Source organism: Electrophorus electricus, chromosome 17 (assembly GCF_041902795.1).
Source record: "Electrophorus electricus isolate QZ-2024a chromosome 17, ASM4190279v1, whole genome shotgun sequence".
Taxonomy (NCBI): domain Eukaryota; kingdom Metazoa; phylum Chordata; class Actinopteri; order Gymnotiformes; family Gymnotidae; genus Electrophorus; species Electrophorus electricus.
The window spans coordinates 22,397,544-22,408,447 of NC_137513.1; the positions used below are offsets into that span (position 1 = coordinate 22,397,544).

Here is a 10,904-nt window from a genome sequence, read left to right on the forward strand (position 1 = left end):
ACACAGACACACACACACACAGACACACACACACACAGACACACACACACACAGACACACACACACACACACACACACACACACACAGACACACACACACACAGACACACACACACACACACACACACACACACACACACACACACACACACAGACACACACACACAGACACACACACACAGACACACACACACAGACACACACACACACACACACACACACACACACACACACACACAGACACACAGACACACACACAGACACACAGACACACACACAGACACACACAGACACACACACACACAGACACACACAGACACACACACACACAGACACACACACACACAGACACACACACACACAGACACACACACAGACACACACACACAGACACACACACACAGACACACACACACAGACACACACACACACACACACACACAGACACACACACACACACACACAGACACACACACACACAGACACACACACACACAGACACACACACACAGACACACACACACACAGACACACACACACTTTTTTTCTCATTCCATGCAGGCACAAGGAGAACATAAAAGACTCCACCTAGATAGGGACTTTAAACCAAGAGCCTAATTCTGAGAGGCAAACGTGCTAACCACCAAGCCACCATACTGCCCAAATGATGATGATGATGATGACGATGATGTTAATTGTTGTTTCGTTAGTGAATCACCGTCCTCAGGAGTCACGATTGCAGCCGATTCAGTCCCCCTGCTCACTGCACTCCACATACACACTAGTGTGCTTTGTAAACGCTTTGACCAAAAAGGCCATGTCCAGCTCAGTCCACACACATCAGCTGTGTTTATGGACTCTGGACGAATAAGAGCCTGTCTGGCCGATTTGTGTGGCATCTCCCACAACTGCAACTCTGCACATTTCAAAGAGGGGAAATTTTCTTTTGCAGCATTAACAAAAACATGCATAGAAACAATGTTGTTCAAAATCACTATGAACTGCACATTTGGAACGTAACCTATAACTGTAAAACACTGCTTGCAAAGGAGTTTTGCAGAAATACATTATACTGTACAGTAATATGTAGACTAACTAATGTTATCAGTGACTGCAAATATGTGCATTTAATAACGCACACGCCACTAGGAAACTAATGTGAAACAAATTATACATACTGTCATGTTTCTATTGCTCCCTTTTTGATAAAAAGCAACTAATGATGTGGATTTTCTGATGCTTTCTTTCTGCTTTCCTTAGGTGCACTGCACCACTGAATGGGGGGGGGGGATAAATAAATAAAGTGTCTGTGTATCGTATTATCTCTGTAAAAACTCCTCCTTCCAGCAATTATAACTTCTCGCCAACAAAAAGTATGGGAACAATTTATCATCAATGGCACCGCCTTCGGTGTAATCCAAGCCATACTCTTTCGCTGGCCAAAGGCCATTCACCAGGCTCACGAAGGGGGCCACAACATTTTGGCTGACATTGCACATAACTTGACCCTCCATTATAAGCAGAGTTACCTCACTGTGCCAGCCCCTCACCACCACGCTGCACAGAACTGGGTGCGTCTTCACGACTGTTAACCTGTACGCACAAGCATTGTATCCACTGTTGCATCTACTTCTGCTGCTTTATTTAAATCAGGCTGATGTTCATTTTCACACAGTCAGTCATCCATCAGCCCAAATCATTCCCCGTGGTTAATGCACACACCACTAATAACCCTTAATAAAGTGTCCAAAACTTCAGGTGGCAGAAAAGACTTAGTCGCATGCCCACACACTTTGCTCTCAGGGCTTCCACTGCACACGTGTCACTCGTGAACCATGCCACAGTGATACAGGCACAGGGCAAACAGTTCAAACTGAAGAGATCACAGAGCATCACTCCTTTAAACAGGTGTGCACCAGGCAACTCTCCTTCCTTGAGAAGGCTATTCCAATGCATTCACAGTTTAACACGGCAGGCTAAGCTAATTTATATCATTTTAGTGTGTGGTCAAATGAGGAGGGCTGGACACAGCAAACTTCTAGTTAGATGCTGTAATGTTAGTGAATGTTTGGGCCTGTTCCAGCTCCATGAATGTCTGGTAGCACTCTTGACTCAAGACAAGGCTGCCAAAGGCTCTCAAGTCTTTAGGACCAACTTAGCTTTGGAGGTTCTTTTATGACAATCAAATACAGGTAGGAGCAAAGGAGAGGCCATCAAAAGATGTGATTTGTTTCATAAGGGATTGTCACATTTTGGTTATATTCAGAGGAGTTTTATTCTGTACATGATTAATACCAGATGCCATCAACATAACATTTGTCAGGTGTAATCACTTAAGACGCGTATAAACAAAATTCACATTATGAAAAAAAACAAAAACAAAAAAACACACATTTCACTAGCACTTCTGGCCACACTGCAAGTAGAACATGGTGGTTGGACCCAACAAAGTAACGAAGGGGAGCTTACAGTTTAGTGAGAAAGCCAATGCCAATCAAAAAGACACGAAGCTCATTACAGAAGTCGTAGCCATGAACAGCCCACCAGGAAAAGCCTGCAGCTAAAAAAGAACAGTTTAAAAACAGTGTGTGGTTTGTCAGTCGAAATTAAACAACCTCAGGTTGTCAAGCCAATAAACTCACATTTCAAACAAGAAAGGATGCAATCTGATCTAAGCAGAAAAACAATATTTTCTTACTCACTGTAGCCGAATTAAGTAGTTGTTAGATTTGTTTACTTAAATCGTACTTATTAAAGCCAGCCTTGTGAGGAATGGCAACTGTAAGAGCAGACTGCAGCACAGACGGAAATGTAGCCCTACTATGATGCTCCACTACCCTTTATCTGAAATACTGCCATGATCTCACTGAGGACAGTGCTTAATGGAGAATGCATACCTTGTCTATTCTCAGCATGGCTACATTTAGAGTCCAGGCAACTTAAAATAAGACCACAGCTATGGCATATGGACACCTAATGTGTAGGGTTTTAGACAACGTCCTGATTACCTAGAGGGTAGGACACTAATAGGAGCTGCAGCTACATTAGACTCAGGTTTAGGTTTACCCAAACCCAGTCGGACTAGCCCTGCAATGCAAGTTATGAGAAACGACAGGAATCTCGTGGATGTTGGAAAACAATATTAAGGTTTAATACCATTTCAAAATGACTTTGCACACACCTGGCTTACCATTGTCGACTTGTTGGTGCTCCATGCTGACTTGACCAACCTTGTCCATCTGACATTCTCCCAAGAAGCACAAGCACACCGTCCACAAAGCTGCCAAAGTGCAGTAATCCATAGCGAGACCGCTGAAAGAATCTAGAAAGCGAGGTCGAATTGAAATTAGTGTAAATACAACAGTTTGACGAAGGCGTCTCCTACACATGGGTTGGTTTAAAACACGTAATGCCTGAGAGACACGGCTGGTGGGCTTAACAAAAACACCTGCACCTCCTCCCAGATAAATGGAGGATCTCGAAAATCGAGAAGTAAACATTCCAAACACGGCATTCCTGACTATGGATTAGGCAAATCGCTGGTTTTAACGGATGAGTACAGACCACAGTTAGGCTCAATGGTTTTAACTGAAACATTAAGTTAAACTTAAGCAAAACTTTTTGTTGCGTCTAACATTTGGTGTGTGTGTACACGATTAAATTGCACACCTGCGTACATTTTGGGCAACGCTGCCCTTTTACCTTTCTCTCTAATGTTAAAACGATTGCGAATACTTCAAAGCCTTTAAACTCTGATATTCACCACAACCAGTGAAGTAATCTAATGAGAGCTGGCCGTTCAGTGTGTCAAACAGTCCCGTTAATAATTCAGCCAGCTAACGTTGTGTGCATTAGTGTTTGGTCAAGACACTCGACTGTGACCGTTATGATAACATTAGTTAGCTTGAGTCAGTCATTTTGTAAAATTAATCTTATCTTGGACGATATGATGGACAGCTCTGGGTAACCAGTTGTTAATTTGGCCGTTAGTTGGCTAGCTAGCTATATTCTTCCTGTTGCGAGACAACTAGGTTAGCTAACTAGCCAGGGTTGCTCAGTCATTCAATCCTACTAATAACTGCGTTTATAAAGGTAGACAGTTAACCCAGGTCAGTTAACCTAACTAATAACTGCGTTTATAAAAGGTAGACAGTTAACCCAGGTCAGTTAACTTAACTAATAACTGCGTTTATAAAGCTAGACAGACAGTTCACCTGAGTTAGTTAATTATTAAATGTATTTATAAAGCCACAGTTCACCTGAGTTAGTTAACTAATAACTGCATTTATAAAGCCAGACAGCTAACCCAGGTTAGTTAACTAGCGTTAGCTAGCTTAGCAAACTAACCCGTCATCTAGCAAGACAGTCGGCGGTTTTTCGTAACTTCGAAATAAGGTAACAGAAGATTGACATCTTTTACATGAATGCGTTATTAAAATGTAAAGCAACTACTGAGCTGGGCTTGCGTTACCTCGGGTCTGTTCCAGTGTCACTTTTGAGGCTCGTCTCGTTATGCTCTGTTCCAGCTCCCTGGACAATCCCGTCTGTACTCCATCGAGACAGCGAAATAGTTGACCGTTTTAACGCTTATTCGATTTAAAAAACAAACAAACAGAAAAACGCGATGGTGCTATTTCTTGGCTCGTGTCGGTATTCCCGACCCCCGACGGCTAGCTACCCGTCTCTTCCTCCGCACCCAACGTCAGCTGCAGGTCGGAGGCGAAGCGAGGAGGCCGTGTCCCCGTTAGCTTAACCCAGCTCAGGCGGCGGTGCAGTGGCTCAACCGTACACCAGCCGAGCCGGGGCTGCGTGGATGTCTGAAGCACCGCGCAAATGTGAGTAGACTCCTGTTTTTAAAAAAGCCACCCCGACACCACCGAGCTGTATGCCGCTTCCTCGGTACCTCGCCTCTTTTGAAAGACTGCAGAGAAGTAGTAATTGCAGTAGTCCATGTGCTGCCTACACCACCGCCTAGTGTGTAGGTGATAACATTACAGCAGGGTTTCGACCCAATGGGAATACTGGGTGCAACATTACATGAACCCTCCACATAACATCTGCTTGCAGATATTGACAGTGTATGAAGATGTTATGTGGACGGTTCATGTTAATGATGTTCCTCACGCCCTGGGTGACCCTGTATTGGGTTAAGTAGTTTATAAGATGAACGAATGAATGTTAATGGTGTTACTTCTGGAGCATGTACACTTACCCTCAATATTTTTATAAGCATCTGTTTTATTATAAGGAACACTTAGTAGTACAATTGAGGCTCACCTGATGCAGGGTGTTTGGGCATCCCCTGACCTTTCATTAATAGTCAGGTTCTAACTGCCTGGATGGTTTGGCATGGGAGCTCCATCTAAACCCAGCAGTGACACTGTTCATGTGAAAACTCTAGCAACACCAGTGTGCCCGACACACTCATAGCACAGCACAACAAACCATGTTACCACCATGTCTGTATCACTACTGCAATGTTGGTGAATTTACTACCTAAATAACAGCCGGTCAGCACCGATCTTGTGATCAGGATCTGAGTAGTGATGAATAGCAGCTAACAGGTTGTGTATGTCCTCTGTGGGAGTTAATACACTCTGGAATTGTACACCTATAAAATGCACCACTAAAACATGTACCTAATGAAGTGGCCAGTGTGTCTGTGCTAAAGTGCGTGGTAAGCAATGTTTATAAACAAGGCAGGTGGACATACACTTGAACTCTCTTGAGAAATAGTGGAGAGGAAAAAATTAACAATCACAAATTGTGAGAAATTGCTCTGTCATTTTCTCTCACACAATGTTGTGTAAAGGGGCTTTTTGTTTGTTTGTTTGTTTGTTTGTTTGTTTGTTTGTTTGTTTGTTTTTATTTCTTTCTGAATAATTCCCCCATGATTTCCAAGACGCTGAGCCAGCCTGCAATGAGTCATTTTTTGTTTTTTGACAGCCATGACATGCATGAAGCATTTTTCATATTCTTAGTGCTATAGTTATGATACTAGTTTTGTGAAACTTCTCATTTCTTTTAAAGAATCCAAAGGTGATCATAGCTTCCCTAAGCAATGTTCTCAGGTCTTGATTAGTGTAGCGAAAGAGTCCAACCCCTCCCTCCAGTCTCAGCCTTTACCCCAAAATGTCTTTTCAAAGCCCCTCCCTTAGCTTTCTATTTGTCCATGTTAAATTGCAAACTAACTGACAAGAAGGGTAGGACTGCCTTCTGATGAGGAAGTTTTCTAATTAGTTAATACAATAACATAATCTGATTCTGTTCAAATTTTTATTGGCCTATTACAAGCAGCATTGTCAGTGTGTCTTTCTGTTCCCTGAACATCCATGTAAGTGGTAGCTGTCGGGATATAAAGACAGCTTGGCGTAAGTGTTTTATTATTATTATTATTTACTTACATCACCTTTAACCTAGCATCGGTGACTCTAAAAATATGTTATGGGAAGTTAGGTTATCCCAGTGTAACTAGAGGAAGTAGTATAATATGACACATATGGCTTAGAAGCAGTCTGAATAACTGTTTTGCAGTTCTGTATTTAGACATAGTTGTTTGAATCTATGACTAAGGGTCAAGTCATGTGCTCATGAGCACAGTTCAATTGTCAGATATAAAAGTCACTACTGCGATTTTCTATGAAACCCCAAATAAAATGCAAATTATCTATTTTAGATATGTAAATAAAATATATGGTGGCAAATTATGCTAAATGGCTCATTTAATGTATATACAGCAGGTAGTCAGGTTCTCAACCTAATGTGAATTAAGGTTATTTCTGATGACATAAAACATTCTCAAAATGTGCCATATTTCGTTTATTTGCTTTTCTGTCTCTTTTGATGTAGTGATACACAATGGGACAGATGATGCCATGTTATACTACAATCTAAAGGGAAAATGCATAGTGATAATGCATAACAAAGCTTTAAAGAATCCTGTTTGATGACTACACATAATATAATGCTTGTCAGTCCTCTAGGTCTGTTACTAAATAGTCTGTTTCATTTATTGGCTGTTAACATAACGCGACATACTAACGTAACAAATATAGACAGCATTAGCATTGCTTCTTCATTTCTGTTGCCGTTCCTGTGTGTGTGTGTGTGTGTGTGTGTGTGTGTGTGTGTGTGAGCTTGATGTGTTACATGAGCAGGAGTGCATACTGACTGGTTAGCACGCAATGGTGGATAGTGAAAGAGTGAATACAGCATAACAAATTAACTGGTATAGAAAGGAACTGTTGGTGAAGAGTGATGACTGACCTCTTGAAGTGACAGTTTTCAGGTAATGGTTTTAAATGGTAGCAGACCAAACCTTAGTGTCCTTTACCAACACAAGGCACTTATGTTATTCTCACACTATAAATCTTGCAATATTCAGAAAACCCCTCAAACAACTTTTCAGAAAACATCCAGATGCCTAAATATCTGGTTTGTTAGCCTTTGTATTGGTTATGCAGTACTGTAATTTATCACACAGGCACAGAGGCATTCTTAGGAGTCTTGTTCTGAGACAGACCACTTCCTCACCCTTCTAAACCTGCACAACATTTCTGTTCAGAAAATGTAAGTGAATGCAGCTGACATGGCTGTTTGGTAGTGTGGGGGAGGAGACTGATTTAAATGTTGCATGTGATACACATGCACAGACGGGAGACTGTGCGACGCCGCTGCCCTCAGCTCCTGGATCGTCACTCTGGGTAGGTTTTTATCTCTGAAGCACTGTTTAGTATTGTTCGGTTTTGCATATGATATCAAAACTGAGATCAAACCAAAATTAGGTTCAAGGTTGGGAAAATTACTTTCGCAATGTATTTCATTACAGATTGCCAAGTATACTGTCATAGCGCAGTTAAATATGGCACAGTTGTGATTCTCATTACATTCTATAGTTGTCCATTTCGTTGGATTGACCATAAGATGAGAGTTGATAGGTGTCACTTTGTTTCCATCTACCTTGCTGTCAGTCACTTCTTGGCTATCGTGTGGTGTTCTTTTCTTTTGCTCGATAAAACCTGCAGTTGGACACTTCCTTCCATCTTTTCAATCAGCGCTTCATTATTTCTGTAATACATTTATCACATGTAATGTGCCCTTTTCTTTTAACAGTGTGCAAAAACCATCATTTCTGGTATAAATATATTCTGTTCCTCTTGAACTCTGGTATACGATGACAAACAAAGGCTGTAAATTGTTCTTGATTGGTCTGTCTTTTAGACTTGTTCAGAGCTCATAAGAGGGTGAACAAAGCTGGAACATGCAAAGCGTCAAGTGTGTGGTGGTAGGGGATGGCGCTGTGGGAAAGACCTGCCTTCTAATTTCTTATACCACAAATGCCTTCCCTAAAGAATACGTCCCTACAGTATTTGACAACTACAGTTCCCAGACCACAGTGGACTCCAAACCCATCAACCTTAACCTGTGGGACACTGCAGGCCAGGAGGCATATGACCGCCTTCGCACCATATCTTACCCCCAAACCAATGTCTTCATTATCTGCTTCTCCATCTCCAGTCCAACGTCTTATGAGAACGTCAAGCTGAAGTGGCACCCTGAGGTGTCCCAGCACTGCCCCAATGTGCCCATCCTCTTGGTGGGCACCAAGAAGGACCATAGAAAAGATCCGGAAATTTTGAACAAACTGAAGGAGCAGAACCTGGTTCCTGTCACCCAGCAGCAGGGAGAGGCCATGGCTCGGCAAATCAGAGCTGTCAAGTACCTCGAGTGCTCAGCTCTTGACCAGGATGGGGTGGCAGACATATTCGTGGAGGCGGTGCGGGCCCACCTGAACCCCAAACCCATGGCTCCAAAAAAATTTTGTCAACTTTTATGATGTTTATCAGAAATTGGAATTTTTTTATTTATTTCTCAGATAGAAGTGTTTGGGTTTTTGGGGGGTTTTTTTGTTTGTTTGTTTTGTTTGTTTTCTGTACCGGATGGCATGAGAATTCAAAGTTCTAAATGATCTTTTTTTCAGGACGCAGTGACTAAAGCTACTTTCCTTTCGCACTGCTTTATTTCTACCATTTCACTGCTGTACCACACCTTTTACATTTAGAATAAATACGAAAAAGGAAATTGCTTGTGGCTTCTCTATATAGGAAATGCATAAGCTGGTTTCCTTACCAAAGTCGGTCATGGTGAAGCAAGTGCATTTTGAAAACAGAAAGAGAGGTGTTTGCAAGGAGGCGTTCTGCTTTCACAGGCCTGTAGTGTAGTTAACACGCATGACATTTAAGCAAAGTTAATTCAACAACACTCAGTATATATTTGCTTTGCTAATTAATGAACCATATTTTGGGATACTGAGGGCTTGCTGAAATGGACAAGTATTGTGTTGTCAACATTTACCTGTTGTGCAGCATGGTTGTGTTGCAGCACACTAACGATTTTAAAACAACAGACTCTAACCTCAACTTCAAGGCAGTGGTCTATAAAGTCTATAAAGATAAAGTTAGATTACTTTTGAAGTAATACATTTGATTTATGTTACTCTGGAATTCATGATGGCAGGACTCAAGACTGCATTCGTTTGTTTTATTAAATTACAGAGGTCTGGAGAAGCTAATCAAAACAAAGGTTCAACTGTTAATCGCACTCTTAAACCAACTCACTTATTTTCAAATGAAACTTCACAAATTCAAAGCAGATTGAGTGGTTATACAATACCAACCACCTTTTGCTGTCATTACTACTTTATTGCAAAACACTGTTGGAAGATAAAATTATTCTTTTTCAAGCTGACATCAGTGTAAGGTTGCACTGTGCATGAAGTTTGGAAACACCTGCATTTTTCCTAGAAATGTGTTGTACAATCAGTTCTCATTTTTGATTCGCCTCAGTCTACTTGGAAAGTGAACCGAATGCTCTTGCCTGTCATGGAATTAGTATTGCAGTTCCAGTTACACTCATATACACCCCTTTTCTAATGCCAACACATATAGATGTAGGTATGGCTTCCAGAAAGACACAGTGAACACAATGAAGTGACTATCTAGACATTAAACATGGACTTTTGTTGGGAAGTCTTATAGGTTCTGTTAAAGTACTTCATTCCTGTCAGCTTTCAGTAAGTCCTAAAAGCAAAACCAGAAGCTGGAGTTTCCTGATCTGTTGCCATCTAGGTCAGAATTTGCTGCTGATCCACTCGTTTCTCTTCTCTTTTTTTCTCCGTTCATATTCTAACGTTTGTCCAGACACGCTGTCCGTCACGCTTTATGGCTTGGTCTTATGTCCCATTGCAGCATTACTTAATGATATCTCCTCATTCCTAGTACCCAACCGTCTTATACCCTCTACATGAATATCACTCCTCACTGTCAAAAAATAAATATATAAATGAAAGAATGTCTGTTTCATCACTACTGGGGTTACTATGAATATAAAAGGGTAAAGAATCTGCTGAGCTCTAAATATTGAATACTATAAGATGTAAATTACAATCACTGGCAATGCTTTGCATTACAACAATACTGTTACAGTGTAACTGTCACATTAGAGTGTAATATACTGAGTAACAATCAAAACAGACCATAAGTACATACAGAATAAGTACACATTTATAGTTACATAATTACTCACTATATTACACTAATTAATCATATGCACACACTGCAACAGACCTTCTGTGAGGTAAAGGGATACTATACTTACATGTTTGACTTAAATATCTTTTAATTTACAGCGTTGGAAATTACGCAACAAGAAAAGGAAATTACGCAACAAAAGAAATGTGTATATGCTGCCACCTAGTGGTTACAATTTTCAAGTAATTTTGCTGATATCTTTTGTGATACAAATCATTGACAAAAGGTTAATCCAGCAGACATAGGACGTTCACCTGAAATGATTTACTTTACATGCAGTAAATTGTTATAATAAAATTGTTCAAAAATAGAAGT

General features: G+C 40.9%; 2 protein-coding genes across 9 annotated transcripts in view; one reads left to right on the forward strand and one right to left on the reverse strand.

The window, feature by feature from the left end:
- The window catches only part of stim1a (stromal interaction molecule 1a), a 31,690-nt gene extending 26,744 nt beyond the window's left edge, over nucleotides 1-4,946 (reverse strand). The window contains exons 1-2 of one of the 8 annotated variants that reach the window (XM_081699595.1): nucleotides 4,472-4,946; nucleotides 3,182-3,322 (exon numbers count right to left, since the gene is read on the reverse strand). In XM_081699595.1, the coding sequence (XP_081555721.1) occupies nucleotides 3,182-3,302 (121 nt within the window). In that variant the 5' untranslated portion in view covers nucleotides 3,303-3,322; nucleotides 4,472-4,946. Of the gene's footprint in view, nucleotides 1-2,469; nucleotides 2,561-3,181; nucleotides 3,325-4,471 lie in introns of those variants that run through there. The other 7 variants (XM_027025109.3, XM_027025110.3, XM_027025112.3 and 4 more) reach the window with 7 other exon arrangements.
- Nucleotides 4,947-7,554: 2,608 nt separating this feature from the next.
- On the forward strand, nucleotides 7,555-9,081 carry rhoga (ras homolog family member Ga). The gene is made up of 2 exons (XM_027025114.3): nucleotides 7,555-7,703; nucleotides 8,221-9,081. Exon 2 carries the CDS (start codon nucleotides 8,261-8,263, stop codon nucleotides 8,834-8,836), a length of 576 nt encoding a protein of 191 aa, XP_026880915.2. The 5' UTR covers nucleotides 7,555-7,703; nucleotides 8,221-8,260; the 3' UTR covers nucleotides 8,837-9,081.
- The last annotated feature ends 1,823 nt before the right edge of the window (nucleotides 9,082-10,904 follow it).